Here is a 23,820-nt window from a genome sequence, read left to right as displayed (position 1 = left end):
CTCCTTGACACTTAAAGATTAGAAATTAAATTTGTTCTTTTTTCTAACTAATGGTGTTGTTCTTTGATTTTGCAAATGAATCTAGTTTACATATTACAACAACTGAGCACAGTTTCCAACAATTGGAAACTTCAAGAAACAACTTTGTTGCAGACATTTCCAAATATATAATTTCTGCACCACACAGTGACTCGGATGCCTGACTACATTTTTAATGAAATTTGGTGAGTTCATTTGAAGCAACATCTCCAATGTTGCCACCTTTCAGTTTGTAACATTCGCAGCCCTGGGTCAGAAGATAATGAGTTCAAATCCCATTCTGGAGCACCAAATTTGGGATGGCAAACTTTAGTGCAACATTCAGGGAGTGCATTATCAACGGTGCTGTCTTTCAGTTGACTTATTAACTGAAAGGAGAGTTTCCCAGTATTATAAGAAATATCTATATGTCAGGCAGTATAACTGAAATAGTTTTTAAAGGAAATGGAGTATAAAAATATGGAAGTTTTGCTAAAATCATACAAGGCATTGGGTAGATCACACCCAAAGACTGAGAACAGCTTTGGGCCCCTTAATTAAGGAAAGTCATGCTGGTTTTGGAAGCAGTCCAGAAAAGATTCACGGGGTTTAAACGAGTGAGGTTGGTGGTGGTGTTGGGGTGGGGCGGGTGAGGGGTGGAGTGGGACCCAGGGAGATAGTGAGGAAAGAGATCAATCTGAGACTGGTGCAATTGAGAAAAGAAGCTAGTCAAACATTCAGGGCAGGCAGGGACAAAGCAGGGAACAAGATAGAATTGATAAATTAAACTGCATTTATTTCAATGCAAGAGGCCTAACAGGGAAGGCAGGTGAACTCAGGGCATGGTTAGGAACATGGGACTGGGATATCATAGCAATTACAGAAACATGGCTCAGGGATGGGCAGGACTGGCAGCTTAATGTTCCAGGATGCAAATGCTACAGGAAGGACAGAAAGGGAGGCAAGAGAGGAGAGAGAGTGGCATTTTTGATAAGGGATAACATTGCAGCTGTACTGAGGGAGGATATTCCCAGAAATACACTCATAGAAGTTATTTGGGTGGAACTGAGAAATAAAAAGGGATGATTACCTTATTGAGATTGTATTATAGATTCCCTAATAGTCAGTGGGAAATTGTGAAACAAATTTGTAAGGAGATCTCAGTTATCTGTAAGATAATGTTGGTTATGGTAGGGGATTTTAATTTTCCAGACATAGATTGGGACTGCCATAGTGTTAAGGGTTTAGCTGGGGAGGCATTTATTAAGTATGTACGAGAAGATTTTCTGATTCAGTATGTGGATGTACCTACTAGAGAAGGTGCAAAACTTGAACTATTTTTGGGAAATAAGGCAGGGTAGGTGACTGAGGTGTCATTGGGGGAGCACTTTGGGGCCAGCGACCATAATTGTATTAGTTTTAAAATAGTGACGGAAAAGGATAGACCAGAGCTAAAAGTTGAAGTTCTAAATTGGAAGAAGGCAAGTTTTGATTTTGATGCTTTCCTTTATTGGTCAGAATATTGAGTTCAAAAGTTGCGAGGGCATGTTGTGGCTGTACAAGACATTGGTTGGGCCACTTTTGGAATAATGCACACAATTCTGGTCTTCTTCTTATTGAAAGGATGTTGTGAAACTTGAAAGGGTTCAGAAAAGACATACAAGAATGTTGCCAGGGTTGGAGGATTTGAGCTATAGGGAGAGGTTGAATAGTCTAGGTCTGTGTTCCCTGGAGCATTGGAGGCTGAGGGGTGACTTTATGAAGCTTTATAAAATCATGAGGGGCATGGATAGGGTAAATAGACAAGGTCTTTTCCCTGGAGTGGGTGAGTCCAGAACTAAAGGTTTAGTGAAAGGAGAAAGATATAAAAGAGACCTAAGGGGTAAGATTTTCATGCAGAGGGTAGTGCGTGTGTGGAATGGGCTGCCAGAGGAAGTGGTGGAGGCTGGGACAATTACAACATTTAAAAGGCATCTGGATGGGTGTATGAATATGGAGGGATATGGGCCAGGTGCTGGCAGGTGGGATTAGATTAAGCTGGGATATCTGGTCGGCATGGACGAGTTGGAGCAAAGGGTCTGTTTCCGTGCTGTGCATCTCTATGACTCTCTGACTCTATGAGGTTGATCTCAAGTATGGAGGGACTTCTAATGAGGACATTTTGAAAAAGGTTGGGCCTGTACTCATTAGAGTTTAGAGGAATGAGAGGCAACTTTATTGAAACATGCAAGATTCTTGGGGGACTTGACTGAGTAAATATAGAAAGTTACTTCCCCTTGTGGGATAGTCAATGAGGGTATAGTCTCAGAGTGAATGACTGCCGGATTAAGACAATGATATCAGAAAAATTCTTCTGTCAGACAGCAGTGAAACACAAAATTCTTTACTCAAAGAGGGTTGTTGTTCATTAAGTATATTCAAGTTTGAGATAGACGCATTTTTATTCAGTAAGGGAATCAAGTGTTTTGGGAGTAAGGAAAGAAAGTGGAATTGTGGATTATCTGATTCATCATAATTGCATTGAATGGCAGAGCAGATGCAGTGGCTGAATTGACTGTCTGTTCCTATGTTTTATGGTTTTATAGTCTTATAGATTATGTAATGATTATTATCTGGTTCATTGCTGTGTGCAAATTGGCCATTGTTTTCCCTATACAGGTCTTATGTCAAAGGTGCTTCACAGAGTGTGAAGCATATTATCATTTTATGAAGTTATGAAATGTGCCACATCAGTGCAAGTCCTTTTTTATTCTCTATTTGAATTGAAATCACTTTCATAGAATGTCAGCATTTTGCACTGAAAGAGAAATACAATTAATCCTACATCTCATCTCTTTTGCTTGATCTGGCAAATATTGGCTATCATGTATACATCCATTGCTTTTTAGGAGTTAATATTGAGATTACTTGTATTGTCCTTTTAAACATTGTATTCCAGATGATGCAAACTCATGTCCTAAAGAGAAATCTAATTCTTCTTCCTGGCTCTATTCTCTTTAACACAATTATTAATGTATATAAATGATGGTAATGATTATAATGAATCAGGAAATGTAAGTCTGGCTAACTTAGTGTGAGCAATGCACCTGTGATAAAAGCCTGTATGTATGTGTTTGTACGTTGGCTTTAGTCTGGTTTTTAACTTGAGGAATGCAAAGCCCTGGTTTGCAATGAGTTAACTTCTCTTGGATTGCAGCGTCAGAGTCTGAGGATGGGCTGTGGAATTAGTTGGATATCATTCTTCCAGACACTGGGCAGAAACCTAAGGTTCTTGTTTTGTCGAAATATTTATTTTAAAAACTCTCCAGGTTTTGGTTTTAACAACCCCTAACATCATTCCCCTTCCCCACCCCGACTTCACTTCTTTCTCTCTCTCCCCTCTGTTTGGAGTCCTTTTTCAGCACCACAACAGAGTGAACAGCTCCTTTGCTCGAACCGCCGAATTGCCACCTTCAGCACCATCGGACCCCGAACAGTTCCTAAATTCAGATTGAGCACGACAGCTCTGCAGACTCGTCGTCGGCTGGAAGCTTTGACTTTCCAGTTTCAGCTGCACGGACCCACTGATAGCATCTTACTCGAAGCTCTGGATTTCTGTAATTAGTGTGACCGATCCTGGGACAGCTCCCCAGCTCGAAGCTCTGATTATCCGGTTTCAGCACCAGCACCTCCCGGACAGCTCCTCTGCCCGAAGCTCTGGTTTTGTTATTTCAGAACCACTGCCGTTGGACAGCTCCACAGCCCGAAGCTCTCACTTTCCATTCGCCGACACGGAGATTCCAGGGCTCCGGCAGCGGCATCTTTCAGCACCATGAACAGCTCCGGCGATCAGTTGGAATACGCTGGAGGCTTCCCTGCGCTTGAGGGAGAAGAACTGAAAGTAGCCTTGCCCGTCATCTTGGGGGTCATCTGCCTGGTTGGTTTGGTGGGCAACAGTCTGGTAGTGATGGTCCTGCTGAGGGACCTCAGGCAAGGCAAGAAAACAGCAGTCCATGGCTTGATCCTGTTGCTGAGTGTCACTGACCTCTTTCTACTATTGTTGTGCGCCCCCCTACGCATCTCCACTACCCCCAGGCTGGACTGGTCACCAAGCTGGCTGCTATGTAAATCATCGGAGTACCTCCTGCATGCCTGCCTCTTGGCCAAGAGCTTCACCTTGGCAGCGGTGGGGCATGCCCGATACAGGCATGTGGGCCACCTGGCAAAACACAAACACCCAGAGTGCCCACATGTGTGGGCATTGGCATGTAGTGCATGGGTTTTTGCTCTCCTGTTGCCTGTCCCTCAATGGCTGTTTTCAACTGCTGGGCATACCCAACAGTTGGCATCCTGTGTCTTGGAGGTCCCCTCAACTGCTGCTAACTTCATGAGTGCCTATGCTTTGGCTTACCCACTGGTTGCCTATGGGATTCCTATGACCTTTGCCATCATCTTCCACCTCAAATCCCTGCTGCTTCACACACCCCGGAGGGATCGCACACCCAACCGCAGGGAGCCTCAGGCCAGAAGGGTCACCCTTCTGCTGTGGGGGCTGAGTGTTGCATTTGCTGTCATGTGGCTGCCAGACTGGGTGGTGTGGACATGGACCAGGCACAGGAAGCCCAGTGGCCCCCGCCCACCCAATGCTTTGCTAGTCCTGGCCCAGCTGCTGCTTTTCACCAATGGTGCTCTCAACCCCCTGGCATTGCTGACTGCCTCCCAGGACTTCAGGGATGGTGTGAGGAGCATCTGTCAGATGGCCAGTCATGGGGTTCCCAGGACTAGAGGGTCTGAAGGGACTGCAGTATTGCCCAGCACTCTGGGTCAGAAGAGCTTGGGGACCAACAGTGCCCTGCCCACCATCTCAGGCTGCCAAGAGGTGCTCACCTGCCAAAATGTGGTGCAGAACATCCCACCTGATGTGCAGCACTTCTGGCAGGACAGGAAAAATACAGCTCCACCAGAAAACAATGACCCAATTCCTTGGGAGAGTCAAGGAAGCTCCTAACAAACAACATAGACTTGTGTAAAGGCCTGAAATATTGTAGCAGTTCCAAATTTTCCCAAGTCCAAGTAAGTCATTCTTACATTTTGCAAGAGTTTAAAAGTTATATCCTTTGTTTAGCCATGCTATAGAATTCCAGACCAGTGCTCACAAACTGCCTGTTACCGACCTTGCTTGCTTCACAGAGATTTTCAGTCTCCAAATGGATTAGACTATCGAAACAAACTTCTAACCTTCCTCCTGAAACACCTATCCAAGGGTCTTTGACTTCCTCCCTCCAGAGATCCATCTGATCCAAACACCCCCAATTCCAGAATTTGGATAATTTTCTGTTTTGCGTTTTTGTTGCTGGTAAACTTTTGGTAAATTTAGACCTACAAATGATGTTGGCTTTTATGAAGAGTGTTTCCAATTGCAGTGGTTTGAGTGAGAATATCACCAGGCAGAAGCATAGTCCAGATGGTCACATGTTGACCAAGAGGCTTCAGGAATCACACAACCCTGTCCAGTGATTTGTGGGTGGATGTGACTGTGCATTTATTACATTCGAAAAGGAGTGTGAGTTTCATTATCTATACATCAAGCAGCCTTTCATACTTTATTCTGAACATCAATGACAATAATCCTTATGGCATCTTACAGACTGCTGTGCATACAGAAGCTTGCTTCCATAGGCAGCATACAAATAAATGGGTCACATTCAGGTATACTGAAACTCAAGCAAAGAAATAGCAGTACATAGAAGGGAAACCATTTTCATTGGCAGCGATTGTGACCCAGCAAGAGGCTCAGTCTGTTGAAAACAGATAGTATCATTCTACTGATAATGGGATAAAAATTTGAACTAGAAAATAATTGCAAAATGTGGAGAAATTGTGATGGAATTGGACTAACAGGATCGATCTGCAAAAGAGTCAGGACAAACTTGATGGATGGAATAACTTCATTCTTCGTGTGGTAGCTTCTAATTCCATGCGGTAATCAGTTCAGTAATCAGTAATTACGCATTGTAATCAGTTCAGTTCGATGTTACTGTTCTGCTATTAAAGACTTCTGATCAGGTCCATCTTGGAAATTAACATTTTCTGCTCTGATGTGGTAATGTTTTAATTGTAAACGAAAAAGAAACAAGAGAAGTGCAAAGAGCTGTGTTGCCTACTCTTTTGTCTAGTCAGTTTAAGATTTTGTTGTTTGCTCATTTTGAACTCCCATTTTGAGCTTTTGCCTAATGTGGAATAAAATTGTCTAAAATGAATGTTGGCTTTAATATTTACAAAATAGGGTGAAAGAGAGAGGAGGCAATTGCAATTCTGGATTGTGTTTGAATGTACTGCCTCTGCTACCCCCCTCACAAACCACCTCCCCACCCATTTTGAAAAAACTTATGTTCTAAGCTATCCTGCAATATCATGCCACAACTCACCATCACCTTTTTAAAAGGACAATATGGAATGGGCATTAAATGTTGGCTCAGTCAGCTGGTCCTCATACCCTGTAAATTAATTATAAAGATTGCCACAGTTATCATTTAAAGAATTGATTGCATTGATATAGCACCTTTCCCATCTGTAGGATATCTAAAAATTCTAGATAGTCAATGATATAGGCACTGTGGTACGTCATAAATACCTGTTGAATAAAGATGATTTCTTTGTAATGTGCAAAGTACTTTGAAACTGTGACAGAGGAAAACAAGACATGAGAGCTCAAAATACTATGTTACGCTTCACTCAAATTAATGAGCAAGCTTTAATTCTAATAGTCCTTATGCTACATTGGCAATGCCATTTATTAGGGTGCAAATATGTGCTGTCGCAAAGTTTGCAGGAATAAATTTTAAGTTAGGTTCGAATTCAAATGGGAAAGTACACATCAATAATTACACAACTTAATTAAAAAAGTGAGGGAAACATTCATGAGTTAGCTTAATAATCCTCTTGTCATGTTAAAACTCTCAAACTTGTTTGTAAATTTCCATTGGTGAAAGGATAGAGAAACAGAAAGCCAATATTTTAACTATTTGGCTAAAGAATAAAAAAGCAAAATAAATAAAATATCTTATTTACGCAGTGGAATATTTAGATTCTGGTGTGCAATGCCTGAGAATGTGGGGGCAGTAGGGTCAATGGCTTTCAAAAGGAAATTAGGGACATAAACTGGGGGAGTGGGATAAGATGACTTACTCCTTTAGACAGCTGATGCAGACATAACAGGCTGAATGGCCTTCTTCTGTGTTGTCATAATTCGAAGATTGTATGAATGAAATCCCACCATGGCTTCCTGATCTCTATCAGAGCAAGGCATACAGGGTTACAGTTGCAAGGGAGGTGCACAAAAGCAAAATCAACATTAGTTAATGTTTGAGAAGCACCTAAGAATAACATACGTTCTTCAGATTCTCGCCTTGTTTTGGTTTTAACTTCCCAGATTTGAACTACTTTGAAACTGCTGTCAGTATATTCAGTTGTTTCTCTCCTCGCTTGGAGAATCCCCAAATGAAACTTCGCTTCACTCCTGCCTCTCTTTCACCCTTTAAAATGGCATTTCAAGTCTAAATCTTTGGCCAGGCTTTTGTCTGTCACCTCTCATCATCTTCCCATGCGGCTTGGTACCAAATTCTGTTTGATAATCACAGTTGCAAAGCTTTTTGAGATATTTCACTTCTGTAAAGGTGATGTATAATTGCAAATTGCTGCCGTTGTTATCTGTTTAATTGCATTGCCCAGAATAAAGAAAAAGGAGAAAAGGATATTCAAAACATTAAATGGTGTAACCTCTATCTAAAATGTTGGTGTGTCTAGTGTCTTGTAGTGTTTCAATCAGCAAATTGATCCAATCCAGTTACTTATGGATCTGAATCTGCAACTCAAACATCAAGCTATCCAAAATGAAAACTGTCAGTAAGTTTCACTTTTTTAAGAAACTTTTCTAAGAGGCACAGAAAAGAACAGGCTAAATGCACATTCTAGGCCACAGCTTTTCTGGTTGGTACAGTGGCAAAGACCCTGGCGAGTAATCTAAAGGTCTAGCTTAATACATTGGTGTATTCTGTTTGAATCTTACCAAGGCTGCTAGAGGATTTTAAATTTATTTATGGTAAAATTGACCATTGATGTCAAAAAATGTCTGACTCACAAGAGGGAAGAGAATTTTCTGGCAAGCCTAGTAAGGAGGCAGCCCACCCTTAAAGGGAGTATAACTAACAAATAATTTGTAAGTGCTGGCAGGAACTTTAACCTATATCTAACCCATCCTGGATCTTAGCATGGAGTTCTTCAGAGTGGACTTTATTTCATGTTGAATCTGGAATGTACCTGACCTGTGATTGTTTGATACTTCAAGTTGATGATAAAGTATTTTGTTCTCCAGCATTGAGGCCCTGCACTTTGATTAACAAAAGAACAAAAGAATCATAAATAAATTGTTTGCGTTTTTTTGTGAGATGGAAAGCTGTCTTGTGGAGTCATCCCTAATTCTGGGTCAGGAGGTCTGGGCTCAAGTACTGCCTACTATAGAGGTGTGTCAGAACACGTCCAAGCAAGTTGATCAAATATAATTAAGTGCAAATTATTTCAATCTACTTATCCCTGGGAAAGTGCAGCAAGAGATTTATCTAGCATATATTGTAAAATGTTGCAGACATTTCAGAAAAGATGAATGTATACACATTCAATAATATTTAGTTGTTGGGTCATAGAGAGTGGATTGACTCTGTTAATGTTATACGTATGGTGTACGTGTGAAAATTATTTTGTGCACTTCTTTACACATCTGAAGCATTTTCACAGTCTTGTTGATTAATTCCATCGAATGGTAGTGTGAGTATTTGTAACCCTGTCGCAACATTCCATGTCTGCAGTTGAATAAATATTTAATAAATGTTCACACGTATTTTCAAGTCTTTTTGTTACAGTGAATTAATTACAGAAAAGCCTTGAATCTCCAAAATGAATACAACTCATCTCCAAAGTTGGTCTTGCACTGACATAATTGCAAGTGTGCTGTTGGCTCTCAATATGCCAGTAACAGTGTGTCACCATCATTATTATGATTTGGAGATGCCGGTGTTGGACTGGGGTGGACAAAGTTAAAAATCACACAACACCAGGTTATAGTCCAACAGGTTTAATTGGAAGTACACTAGCTTTCGGAGCGACGCTCCTTCAACCACCTGATGAAGGAGCGTCACTCTGAAAGCTAGTGCACTTCCAATTAAACCTGTTGGACTATAACCTGGTGTTGTGTGATTTTTAACCATCATTATTAGGCAGAGACACAGGTGCGGGTTTACATGTGTGTAGGGATTATGTTGAAATTGAGGTGGGGAACATTTAAAATGAGAGTGGGCTCATGAAGCAATTCTGAAAGTCTTCAGGAAGGCATCTTAAGCCTTTTTTAGAAGAAGGATGAGAACAAAGAATGATGGACAAGATAGCCCAAAGTCTAGGTGGATATTATCCTTGCTTTCAAAAACCTCCATGATCTCACCTTATCTTATTTTCCCCTGCCCTACAACTCTGTTAGATATCTACTGTCCTCCAGTTCTGTTTCCTTGTGCAAACCCTATTTTAATTGCACTGTCCTTCACAGCCATGTTTCTGGTTGACTTTGCCCTCAAATTTGCAGTTGCTTCCATTCACCTCCTTGCTTCACTACCTCTCTCTCCCCTCCTTCCAGATACTTCTTAAAACTTCCCTCTTTCTCAAAGATTTTGTTCATCAATCCTATAGTTCCTTACCTGACTTTATATTATATATAGAGTCATAGAGATGTACAGCATGGAAACAGACCCTTTGGTCTAACCCGTCCATGCCAACCAGACATCCCAACCCAACCTAGTCCCGCCTGCCTGCACCCAGCCCATATCCCTCCAAACCCTTCCTATTCATATACCCATTCAAATGTCTCTTAAATGTTGTAATTGTACCAGCCCCCACCACATCCTCTGGCAGCTCATTCCATACACGTATCGCCCTCTGCATGAAAAAGTTGCCCCTTAGGTCTCTTTTATATCTTTTCCCTCTCACCCTAAACCTATGCCCTCTCGTTCTGGACTCCCCAACCTCAGGGAAGGACTTTGTCTACTTATCCTATCCATGCCCCTCATGATTTTGTAAACCTCTATAAGGTCACCCCTCAGCCTCCGACGCTCCAGGGAAAACAGCCCCAGCCTGTTAAGCCTCTCCCTATAGCTCAAATCTTCCAACCCTGGCAACATCCTTGTAAATCTTTTCTGAACCTTTTCAAGTTTCACAACATCTTTCTGATAAGAAGGAGACCAGAATTGCACGCAATAGTGGCCTAACCAATGTCCTGTATAGCCGCAACATGACTGCCCAACTCCTGTACTCTGACCAATGAAGGAAAGCATACCAAACGCCTTCTTCACTATCCTATCTACCTGTGACTCCACTTTCAAAGAGCCATGAACCTGCACTCCAAGGTCTCTTTATTCAGCAACACTCCCTAGGACCTTACCATTAAGTGTATAAATCCTGCTAAGATTTGCTTTCCCAAAATGCAGCACCTCGCATTTATCTGAATTAAACTCCATCTGCCACTTCTCAGCCCATTGGCCCATCTGGTCCAGATCCTGTTGTAATCTGAGGTAACCCTCTTCGCTGCCCAGTACACCTCCAAATTTTGGTGTCATCTGCAAACTTACTAACTGTACCTCCTATGCTCACATCCAAATCATTTATATAAATGACAAAAAGTAGAGGACCCAGCACCGATCCTTGTGGCATATGTTGTGATCATTCTCTTAGGGAACACCTTGGAAAGCTTTCCTCTAGTAAAGGCACTAGATAAATATCATTTGTTGTTACATTGGAAATTGTAAGGCAGTAGAGTATATATGACATGTCTGGGAGGAAGGTTTTTCCTGGGTAGACTACATTGAGCCATGCCTATCAGTTAACTTTGGTATGAAGAAGTGGAGTCAATTTAGACTATTCTTGTCTATCCATGTATATTCAAAATTAAAAGGGTAATATGACCATTTGATTCATCAGAGCAACACACATAGCAATGGTGCAAACAGTACATCGCTGATCTCAGGCTAACGTAAGATCATTTTCTGACTTCCTGAAGCAATCAATCTCCAAGAGATTGCTTATTCTTATTATCAGTTTTTTCCACTCTTATAACTTGAAATGATTTCAACTTTTAAAGGCTCACTCAGCTCCTTTTACAGGGACTGCAGGGAATCAAATTTCACCATTTCCTTTAGCCATTTGCTCCAGCCGATGATGCCACACTTTACAAATACTTCCTGACATTGAACCAATGCCTTTCCTAATGTTTCTGTAGATACACCATCTCATTCCACCTTCCCATTTCAACTGATCAGAAATAATAAGTTTCACTGTTTCAAAATAGAGTCATAGAGGTGTACGGCATGGAAACTGACTCCGTCCAACTCATCCATGCCGACCAGGTATCCTACATTAGTCTAGTCCCATTTGCCAGCATTTGACCCATATCCCTCTAAAATCATCTTATTCATGTATTCATCCAGATGCCCTTTAAATGTTGTGATTGTACTGGTCTCCACCACCTTCTCTGGCAGCTCATTCCATACACGTACCACCCTCTGTATGAAAAAGCTGCCCTTTAGGTCCCTTTTAAGTCTTTCCCCTCACACCTTAAACCTATGGCCTCTGATTTTGGATGCCCTTATACAGAGAAATGACCTTGTCTATTTACCTTATCCAACCCCTCATGATTTTATAAACCTCTATAAGGTCACCCCTCCGTCTCCAACGCTCCAGGGAAAATAGAACATAGAACATAGAACAATACAGCACAGAACAGACCCTTTGGCCCACGATGTTGTGCCGAACTTCTATCCTAGATTAAGCACCCATCCATGTACCTATCCAAATGCCGCTTAAAGGTCGCCAATGATTCTGACTCTACCACTCCCACGGGCAGCGCATTCCATGCCCCCACCACTCTCTGGGTAAAGAACCTACCCCTGACATCTCCCCTATACCTTCCACCCTTCACCTTAAATTTATGTCCCCTTGTAACACTCTGTTGTACCCGGGGAAAAAGTTTCTGACTGTCTACTCTATCTATTCCTCTGATCATCTTATAAACCTCTATCAAGTCACCCCTCATCCTTCGCCGTCCCAACGAGAAAAGGCCGAGAACTCTCAACCTATCCTCGTAAGACCTATTCTCCATTCCAGGCAACATCCTGGTAAATCTTCTCTGCACCCTCTCCAAAGCTTCCACATCTTTCCTAAAGTGAGGCGACCAGAACTGCACACAGTACTCCAACTGTGGCCGAACCAAAGTCCTGTACAGCTGCAACATCACTTCACGACTCTTGAATTCAATCCCTCTGCTAATGAACGATAATACTCCATAGGCCTTCTTACAAACTCTATCCACCTGAGTGGCAACTTTCAAAGATCTATGTACATAGACCCCAAGATCCCTCTGTTCCTCCACCTGACCAAGAACCCTACCATTAACCCTGTATTCCGCATTCTTATTTGTTCTTCCAAAATGGACAACCTCACACTTGGCAGGGTTGAACTTCATCTGCCACTCCTCAGCCCAGCTCTGCATCATATCTAAGTCCCTTTGCAAACGACAAATGCTCTCCTCACTGTCCACAACTCCACCTATCTTCGTATCATCTGCAAATTTACTGACCCACCCTTCGACTCCCTCATCCAAGTCATTAATAAAAATTACAAACAGCAGAGGACCCAGAACTGATCCCTGCGGAACTCCACTTGTAACTGGGCTCCAGGCTGAATATTTACCATCTACCACCACTCTCTGACTTCGACCGGTTAGCCAGTTTTCTATCCAATTGGCCAAATTTCCCTCTATCCCATGCCTCCTGACTTTCCGCATAAGCCTACCATGGGGAACCTTATCAAATGCCTTACTAAAATCCATGTACACTACATCCACTGCTCTACCCTCATCCACATGCTTGGTCACCTCCTCGAAGAATTCAATAAGACTTGTAAGGCAAGACCTACCCTTCACAAATCCGTGCTGGCTGTCCCTAATCAAGCAGTGTCTTTCCAGATACTCATAAATCCTATTCCTCAGTACCCTTTCCATTACTTTGCCTACCACAGAAGTAAGACTAACTGGCCTGTAATTCCCGGGGTTATCCCTATTCCCTTTTTTGAACAGGGGCACAACATTCGCTACTCTCCAGTCCCCTGGTACCACCCCCCGTTGACAGTGAAGACGAGAAGATCATTGCCAACGGTACTGCAATTTCCTCTCTTGCTCCCCACATAATCCTAGGATATATCCCGTCAGGCCCGGGGGACTTGTCTATCCTCAAGTTGTTCAAAATGTCCAACACATCTTCCTTCCTAACAAGTATCTCTTCTAGCTTACCAGTCCGTTTCACACTCTCCTCTTCAACAATACCGTCCCTCTCGATCGTAAATACTGAAGAGAAGTACTTGTTCAAGACCTCTCCTATCTCTTCCGACTCAATACGCAATCTCCCACTAATGTCCTTGTTCGGACCTATCCTCGTTCTCGTTATTCTCAGGTTTCTCACATACGCATAAAATGCCTTGGGGTTATCCTTGATCCTATCCGCCAAGGATTTTTCATGCCCTCTCTTAGCTCTCCTAATCCCTTTCTTCAGGTCCCTTCTGGCTATCCTGTATCCCTCCACTGCTCTGTCTGAACCCTGTTTCCTCAACCTTATGTAAGCCTCCTTCTTCCTCTTTACTCGACATTCAACCTCCCTCGTCAACCAAGGCTCCCTCACACGACCATTTCTTTCCTGCCTGATAGGTACATATATATCAAGGACACGTCGTATCTGCTCCTTGAAAAAGTTCCACATTTCCACCACATCCTTCCCTGACAGCCTATGCTCCCAACGTATGCTCCTCAAATCCTGTCTTACAGCATCGTAATTTCCCTTCCCCCAATTGTAAAATCTACCTTGTTGGGCGCACCTATCTCTCTCCATAAACCAAGGTGAAAGTCACAGAATTGTGGTCACCATCACCAAAATGTTCACACACTAACAAGCCCATCACTTGTCCAGGTTCATTACCGAGTACCAAATCCAATATGGCCTCCCCTCTGGTTGGACAATCTACATACTGAGTTAGAAAAGCTTCCTGGACACACTGCACAAACACCGCCCCATCCAATCTACTTGATCTAAAGAGCTTCCAATCAATATTTGGGAAGTTGAAGTCGCCCATGACTATGACCCTGTGGCTTCTGCAACTTTCCAAAATCTGTTTCCCAATCTGTTTCTCCACATCTCTGCTGCTATTGGGGGGCCTATAGTAAACACCCAACAAGGTGACTGCACCTTTCCTATTTCTGACTTCAGCCCATACTACCTCCAGAGGCAGATCCCCCTCAAACTTCCTTTCTGCAGCCGTTATACCATTTCTAATGAGCAATGCCACCCCCTCTCCTTTTTTACCACCCTCCCTAATCTTACTGAAACATCTGTAACCAGGAACCTCCAACAGCCATTCCTGTCCCTCATCTATCCACGTTTCTGTGATGGCCACAACATCGTAGTCCCAGGTACCGATCCACGCCTTAAGTTCACCCACCTTATTTCTGATACTCCTTGCGTTGAAGTATACGCACTTGAGCCCATCTCTGTGTCCGCAAGTATTCCCTGTCAGTGCTACCTTCTCCACAGCCTCCCTACAGTCTTGGACAGCTTATTCATCTTCTCCCTGTAGCTCAAACCCTCCAGATCTGGCTATATCCTTGTACATCTCCAAACTTCAATTATAGCTTTTTTAAGAAATAAAAGTATCCATAACTCCTGGGGCTCAGCCTGAGAATTGAAAGAGTTAGGATTTGTAATCATTCAGGATACCATTTACTGATTTATTTATGCATGTGGGCTCACTGGGAAGGGCAACATTTGTTGCCCATTGTTCATTGCCCTTGAGAAGATAGTGGTGAGCTAGCTTTTTGTGCCACTGCAGTCCGTGCAGTGTGTGTACACCCTGTTCAAAAGGCAATTCCAGGATTTTGGTCCAGCAGCAGGAAAGAAACAGGAAGATGATTCCAATTTGGCTTGGACAGGGTAGGTGGTGTTGCTATGGTCCTACCACCTTCTAGGCGATAGAAGAACTGGAAGGTGCTGTCAAAGGGGCCTTAGCTTTTTTGCGATAGTGCATCCTGTGGTTGTAAATCACCGCTGCTTCTGTACAACAGTGATGGAAGAGATGAAGGTTAAGGTGTGCTGGTCAAACATGCTGCTTCTCTTTTTGATCGATGCCTCTGAAAGCTTACTGACCCTCTTATTATGTCAGGAGCAAAACTGAAAAGTGTAATCCCAGTGTCCAAAACAGCCCAGGAATACTCCATTTTATATGATATTGTTGCTACAATGAAGCCTAAAACACCCATTTGGCTTCCCAGGTTCCAGCCTGGCACACATTGGCACTAAATACTCCATGTCGAGAGTGTGTGTTGGAAAAGCACAGCAGATCAGGCAGCATCCAAGGAGCAGGAGAGTCAACACTTCAGGCAGATGCCTTTCATCAGGATTCTCCTGCTCATCAGATGCTGCCTAATTTGCTGTGCTTTTCCAGCACCACACTCTCGACTCTGATCTCCATTATCTGCAGTCCTCACTTTCTCCTAATAAATATTCCATCCCTGGGCTGTGTTCTTACTGATCATCTAAGTCTTGTGCCACCAGTTGGAAGAAATCATTGATGCCATTTTGTCAGGTGGTTTGTTGCGATCAAATAAATGAATTATGCTGGGGAGTAGTGAGGAAAACCTGAGTGAACCAGCCAGTCATGTCCTACCCAGCAGTTTCAGACTGGGACAGTCATGACAAGCTCCTTTCAAAGGACATTCTTCGAAAGACTAACATTCTGGATAATTCACAGACAGACTCTTCTGTAAAATTGTCATGCCAGGCTTTTGAAAGGTTATTTGCACATAATTAGCTCGGACAAAATGATATTTAGCAGCATGCCTAATTGGTTACATCACTAAATTCTTGCTTCCCTGTGCTTGGTCACAGCACAACTTACAGGTTAGCACCGTGGCTAGGAATTTCAATCTGGCTTTTCATTTACATTCAAAATTAGGTTGCAGAAGTTCAATTGTAGAATATATTATTATGATGAAGCAGAGTGCAAAATCTTCACCTGTGATTTAATTTGCAAATTAATTGTTAAAAGAAGGATGCACAACCCAAGGCTTTCAATATTCAGAGACTTTTTAATCATTAAGGAATACTTGTGTTAGAGAATTAAAATGCGTGATCAGAATTCTTCTTATACAAAGTGTTTGCTGCACAGAAACAGTAAAACAAGATGGTGTTGGTGTTCATGCTCCACATGAGCCTCCTCCCACACTCTGTCGTTCATCTCCATCGGCAGATCCCTCTCTACCTTTCTCCCTCTTGTGCTTGCCGAGCATTCCCATGGAAGCATCTTTGCTATTCGCCTCAAGCACTCCGTATGGTAGCGAGCTCCATATTTTCAGCACTCTCAGTAAAGAAGATCCTCCTGAATCCCTCAAAGGATTTCTCAACAACTGTCTTATTTTAAAGTATCTAGCTCTACTCTTGCCTGCAAGTGGAATAATCTTTTCTGCAGAACCAAGTCAAATCCTGTCATAATCCTGCAGACCTCTCTGTTTTCTCTTTTCTGGAGATCAGATCCCCAACCTGTTCAATTTTTCATGGTAACCAGTCAATTCTAACATAATTCTGGGGTGGCATGTTAGCTCAGTGGTTAGCACTGCTGCTTCACAGTGCTTGGGACTTGGGTTTGATTCCAGCCTCAGGTGACTGCTTGTGTGAAGTTTGCACATTCTCCCCATGTCTGTGTGGGTTTGCTCTCTCAATTCAAAAATGTGCAGGTTGGGTGGACTGGCCATGCTAAGTTGCCCCATGATATGCAGGCTATGTAGATTAGCCAAGGGAATTACAGGGTTTGTGGATTGGGACTGGGTGAGATGCTCTTAGGAGGGGTGATGTGGGCTTGAGGGGGTGAATGGCCTGCTTCCACACTGTCATAATTCTAAATAAACATTCTTTAATGTTAGCTATTTTTGAGAAGATTTATATCTTGGGTTGATGATAAGTATGTAAGTTTGCTCGCTGAGTTCAGTGAGCCAACTTACATACTTATTCTTTAATGTCTTTATATATTTTCACAAAATGAAGTCCCGAACTGTCCCTGTGATCCTACACAAGTTTAGCATAGCTTTTCTGCTTTTCAACTTTAGTCCTCAAGAAATGAAACCTAGTGCTGTGTTTACTTTTTTATTACACAATTGCCTTGTGTCACTAGTTTTAGTGGTGTCTGTAACTTTACTCACAGATTCCTTTGTGTCAGTACATACCTATTCTCCATCTTCATGAATCTCTCCATTTTAGTGTACAAAGAAGCAGAACAGTGCCTTAAGCTGTGGACTTGGGCTAGTGGGAGGATCTAGGACAATGGGGCATTATTTCAGAGTAACAGTTTCTTAGATAGAATTGTGATGAGGATAAACTTCTCCTCTCGTGGCAAGTAAACCTATAGAATTCTTTGCCACAGAGGGCTAAGGAGGTTTTTAAAAAGATGTATTGCTGTCACATGGAGTGAGATACGGTGAAACGTGTTGTTTTGTATGCTATACAGGCCAACCATACCATATGAGTGCATCAGGGTAGCAGAACAGAGTGCAGAATACAGCCACATTTGAGAGGTCTGTTCAGATGTCTAATAACAGTGGGGAAGAAACTGCATTAGAATCTATTTGTACATGTATTCAAACTTTTATATCAGTTGCCTGACAGAGGTGTGTGGAAGAGGGTATACTAGTCATCAAGTACATTCAAAACTGAGAAAAATATATTGTTAATCAGGAAAAAAATCATTGACTACAAGAAAGTGATGTTCACAATTTTCATACAGTCTTAATGATTGGCAGAACAGAGTTAGATTAGATTTCCTACAGTGTGGAAACTGGCCAATCAGTCCAACCTGATCCTCCAAAGAGTAACCCACCCAGACCCATTTCCCTCTGACTAATGCACCTAACACTATGGGCAATTTAGCATGGCCAATTCAAGTGACCTGCACATCTTTGGATTGTGGGAGAAAGCCCACACAGACATGGGGAGAATGTGCAACAGGCAGTCCCCCAAGGCTGGAATTGAACCCAGGTCCCTGGTGCTGTGAGGCAGCAGTGCTAACCACTGAGTTGAATGGCTTAGTGTGGATTTAATAGAATGGAGTTGTTTTGCTTGGAGCAGAGCAGACAGAGAGGGGACGTGATTGAGATGTGTCACATTATGAAAGGCATACATAGGGTAGATATCCCTTTGATGGAGAGATGAATGACCAGGGACCATAGATTTAAAGTAAGGAATAGAAGATTTAGAGTAGGAATTTTTTCCCCCAGAGAGTGGTGGGAATCTGGAGCTCACAGTCTGGAAGGATAGTAGAGACTGAAACCCTCATAACCTTAAGGAATATTTAAATTTGCACTTGCAATGACAAGACCAACAAGGATTTGAACTGAGTGCTCAAAAGGTGGGATTAGAATAGTTAGGTAGCTGTTCTGGACCAGCACAGACTCGATGGATTGAAGGGACTTTTACTGTGGTGTCATTCTCTACTACTCCACTTCTGTTCCTCTGCCTTAAGGTCTAGTTAGCAATAATTTGGCTTGCTCTGGAGTTGATTATGGTTCAATGTAACTTCAGAGCCTTGAATTTTCTTTGTTTCAGTGTCAATATTTGTTTCATGCTTATGTGAAGCACTTCTGCTGTATTAACAACTGTATCTCAACATGGGGGCTACGTAGATGGGGAGAACACCAGGACGATGCACTCCTAATCCTAGTGGACCACAAGTGGTGTTTAAAGGAACTTGAAGTTGGCTTCACCTCCTCTTGGGTATTGATTGTCCCTAGGCTGGCAACTGTTAAACCCGCAAAATAGATTAAATAAGAGCTTCCAGTTCATTGAAATGTTTAAATCACCAACCCATTCTCTTTGCAAAATACCTTGTCCTGCTTCTCTGAAACCAGGATGTAGACGCCCACATAGATGCAATGGTCAAGAAGGCACAACACGTCTTTTCTTCCTCAGGCAGCTCAGGAAATTCAGCATGTCCATAAGGACCCTCGCCAACTTTTACAGATACACCACTGAGAGCAGACTGTCCGGGTGCACAATGGCTTGGTATGGCAACTGCTCTGCCCAGGATTGGAAGAAACTACAGAAAGTGGTGTGCACAGTCCAGACCATCATGGAAGCCAACCTTCCAGCCATAGGCTCCACTTACACGGCTCACTGCCGTGGAAAGGCTGCCAACAACATCAAAGACCAGTCCCACTTCGGTAATGATCTCCTGGCAGGCAGAAGATACAGAAGCTTGAACACACCCACCAGCAGGTTCAGGAACAGCTTCTTCCCGCCTGTTATTAGACTGATGAATGGACTGTCTTGCCTCAAATAATGTTGATCTTGCTCATGTTGATCTCGCCTAGCATGCACGCTGTGCAAGGTAACCTGTGTGCCCCGTGTGAGTCTTTTAAATCTGTACATCCTTGCTTACTATGATCTGCCTATACTGCTCGTAAACAAAGCTTTCACTCTACCTCTGTACACGTGACAATCAATCAATCAATCAATCAATGTGAGTGACTGAAAGATGAGATAAGGTCAAGTTTCAAATTTTTAAATTTGACAGTAAATCATTTCGGAAACCTGATCCAATTTTGACCAATTCATTCTTGAGTGCAAGCATTCAAGTCAATAATCCTCTGACTGTCTTAATGTGTGTTTAAGTTTTTATCTGTCTCTATTCATTGGTAAATCTAGATACACATTCATCAATCTATTGACCTCACGATCTGTCCATCGTGCATGTTTCGCCTATCTCTTCCTCTGTCCTGACTGCTTTCCTTCGGGTTCTGTGATTTACGTCACTCTGGTGTATGACAACTCCGTTGACTCAGAGAAGCGTGGATAAGAGACATGCCAAAAAGGAATGGGTGCCTTGCTTACAGAATATGACAGCGGAAATTAGAAGAAAAATGATTAGAGGATGCAGTGAATGTGAGGTGTTTTGATCATCAGCCCTCAGCAGTACCCATAGCAACCACAAGCCACAGTTTAGAGGGTGGCATATTGGATGAATGCTAGCTGAAATGTAATTTCAATTTACTGTGATTGGAATTGGATTGTAGAAGGGGACAGTGCAGCAGAGCAGTCATCCAATTTAATATTTGACAATAGCTCCCAGTACATGTATCACAAGCAACATATTCACCACAATATGTACAAAACTTATAATTATTATGTAACATGTAATTACAAACAGAGCTTTTTTTTATTGTTCTCATTTTTGAAAAGAATTGCATAAATTTACAGCACAGGCTCAGGTTATTGACAGGGAGGCTTAGTATTATTATCATTGGACTGTTAATCCAGGGACTCAGATAATGTTCTCGGGACCCTTGTTTGAGGCCTGCCATAGCAGATGGTAGCATTTGAATTCAATTGAAAAAATCTGGAATTAGGAGTCTTACAATGACCATGAATCCACTGTCGATTGTCAGGAGAAACCCATCTGATTCACTGATGTCCTTCAGGGAGGGAAACATCCATCCATACTTGGTCTGGCCAACATGTGATTCTGGTTGACTCTTAACTGCCCTCTGGGCAGTAAGGGATGGGTAATAAATGCTGCTCAAGTCAGCAATGCCCTCATCCTGTGAATTCATAAAAAAGCCCAACGTGTCAAAACCAGCGTCCATGCTCCACACAAGACTCCTCCCACTCTCTCTCTTTAATCTAGCCCGATCTACAAGAGTTAGCATATTATTCACCACCAACAAATTAAAAGTGTCATAATTTTACTGAGAGTGAAATTGTGACCTGTTCTCAAAAGAAAAGGCATTCCCTATTTATCTCGAAGTCCTGTGCTTGTCTAAATACATTATATAGATTCCCTACAGCGTGGGAACAGGCCCTTCAGCCCAACAAGTCCACACCGACCCTCCGAAGAGTAACCCACCCAGATCCATTTCCCTCTGACTAATGCACCTGACACTATGGGCAATTTAGCATGGCCAATTCACGCAACCTGCACATCTTTGGACTGTGGGAGGAAACCCACGCAGACAAGGGGAGAATGCACAAACCCCACACAGAAGCCACCCAAGGCTAGAATCAAACCTGGGACCTTGGTGCTGTGAGGCAGCAGTGTTAACCACTGAGCCACTGTACCACCCATAGACAGAAGACCCCAAATCACAGGCAGAGACAATGGGTGTATGGCAACACCATTCCCTCCAATTCACACATGGTACTGGATGTGTATCAGCATTCTTCTTCATTTCTAGGTCAAAACCTTGAAAATTCCCACCAAAGTCATTGTTAACCTTTGTACATCATTGATTATAGGCTCAGCTGGTAATCAGTTCTGTCCACTGTACCTTATAATGTATAGACCAGATAGCTGCAGCAGAAGACATTTACAGGAATGTTATCAGGAATGAGGAAGCCCATCATGTGGAGAGACTGGCATTGTTTACTTTGGATCAAAGACATTTATAGGGAGATTTGATTGGGAATAAAAATGACGAAAGATTTGATAGAGTAAGTACAGAGAGACAGTTCTCAATAGCAGAGGGCTGGAAAACAATAGATATAGATTCAAGGGGATAGACAAAAGTATCAGTTTTTAGCACAATGAGTTGTTTGGAGCCAAAATAGAGGATGTTAAATAATAACAAACAAAGACAATTCATATCAATTGTTGAAGTGAAACAGTTGCAGAGCTCTGGGTAAAAGGGAATAATTGAGGATGTGAAACTAAATTGGGCAAACTTTTTTGAGGTCTACAAATGTAATGAGCTAAATGCTTCCCTTCCATAGTTAGTGATTTTATGATATTAATATGATCATGTGAGCACTGTTACCAAACATAAACTTATTATTTCAAGAAGAAGGCCACTTCATGAGCAACTAGGACTGAACAACAACTGCTGAACCTACTAGCATCACTCATATCCTGAAAAGAATTTATAAAATGTATAGAAATAGAGGAATCAGCTATTTGGTCGCATAGACTTGAAATACCTTTAAAAGAGGTATTTTGCTGAAACGTTTTGTTTTGAAATTGTTGGGAAAAATGCAAGAATGTCAAATTTTGAAGCAGTACAATAATTTATAAATTGGGAGACAAGGGAGCTAATTGGTTGGCAAGTCATCATAGAATCCCTATAGTGTGGGAATAGGCCATTCAGCCCATCAAATTCACACTGACCCTCCAAAGAGCATCCCACCCAGACCTAACCCCCTGCGCGATATTTCCCATTACTAATCCACCTAGATTGGACACGATGGGCAATTTAGCAGAACCAATCCAGCTTACCTGCACATCCTCAGATGGTGGGAGGAAAGCAGAACACCCAGACGGAACCCACACAGACATGGGAGAATGCGCAAGCTTCACACAGCCATTGCCCAAGGCTGGAATCGAACCCAGGTCCCTGGCATTATGCAGCAGCTGTGCTGACCACTGAGCCACTGTGCCACCCTTGCCACTGATTGGCTAAGACATTGCCACGGAGAAAGTAGTGAGAGCAACAGGCATCCCAGGCTCACAAGTAATGCAAAAAAAAAGAACAAGACTTTGTTCGTAGATTATGTGTTAATATGTGCCACTTCTAGAAAGTACAAAAGAAAAATGCTAAGTAAGTAACTGATCATTTGAACTGGATTACTGGTGTAGTAATTAGCATATTTGGAATTGGTTCAGCAGGTGTTGTCCAACTACAAAATCAAAATCGCATCTAACAATACATGATGAGAAATTTTACACAATGATTGGCATCATATTTTGTTGCAGTGCTGAAACATTTCCACATCAGCACAATGTCCCCCTGCTGACCTTATAATTGAAGAAAGATCATTGATGCAACAACTGAAGATGGTTGGGCCTCAGACTCTACCCTGAGGAGCTCCTACAGCAATATACTTCATCTGAAATGATGGATTTTGCAACAATCAGGACAATTTTCTTTTATAGAATCCCTACAGAGTGAAAGGAGGCCATTTGGTCCATCACATCCAAGCTGACCCTCCGAAGAGCATCCTAACCAGATCCCTATCATTTCCCTGTAACCCCACAGTAACTAATCCACCTAGTCTACACATCCCTGAACACTGCAGACAATTTTATTTTTGCATGGCCAAACCACCTAACCTGCATATCTTTGGACTGTGGGAGGAAACTGGAGCACTCAGCAGAAAGCCAAGCAGACATGGGAAGGACGTGCAAACTCCACACACCTGAGGGTGAAATTGAATCTGGGTCCCTGGCATTGTGAGACAATAGGGCTAAAGGTTTACTCCAACCAGTTACCCCCTTTCTCAGTTTCCCATTGTCTTCAGTTATGCTCAGGCTCCTTGATGCTTACTGTCGTGATTGTAATGAGATTAGCCATACAAACCCCATGGAATACGAGTTGCTTGATTGGAGCTGTTAGTCTGGCCAAACAGGGAGCATTGGATGACCAATAAGGACAGGAATATCAAGGACTTCATTAAGGCGGTTGACAAGGTTTCCCATGAAAGCCTGGTTAGCAAGGTTAGATCTCATGGAATACAGGGAGAACTAGTCACTTGGATACAGAACTGGCTCGAAGGTAAAAGACAGAGGGTGGCGGTGGAGGGTTACAAAGTACAAAGAAAATGTACAAGTCAGGAACAGGCCCTTTGGCCTCCAAACCTGAGCCAATCCAAATCCACAGTCTAAACTTATCACCCAATTCCTAAGCATCTTGATAAAAGCAAATTACTGCGG

At 42.5% G+C, this 23,820-nt stretch overlaps 1 protein-coding gene across 1 annotated transcript; it reads left to right on the top strand.

Annotated features, from left to right (window-relative positions):
* The first annotated feature begins 3,829 nt into the window (after positions 1 to 3,829).
* Positions 3,830 to 5,005, top strand: LOC140480499 (G-protein coupled receptor 151-like). Its single transcript, XM_072575436.1, has one exon. It carries the CDS (start codon positions 3,830 to 3,832, stop codon positions 5,003 to 5,005), a length of 1,176 nt encoding a protein of 391 aa, XP_072431537.1.
* Positions 5,006 to 23,820: the final 18,815 nt, after the last annotated feature.

This window comes from Chiloscyllium punctatum, chromosome 1 (assembly GCF_047496795.1).
Source record: "Chiloscyllium punctatum isolate Juve2018m chromosome 1, sChiPun1.3, whole genome shotgun sequence".
NCBI lineage: Eukaryota > Metazoa > Chordata > Chondrichthyes > Orectolobiformes > Hemiscylliidae > Chiloscyllium > Chiloscyllium punctatum.
Note: the sequence above shows the minus strand (reverse complement) of the source record. Positions and strands in the feature narration are given on the sequence as shown.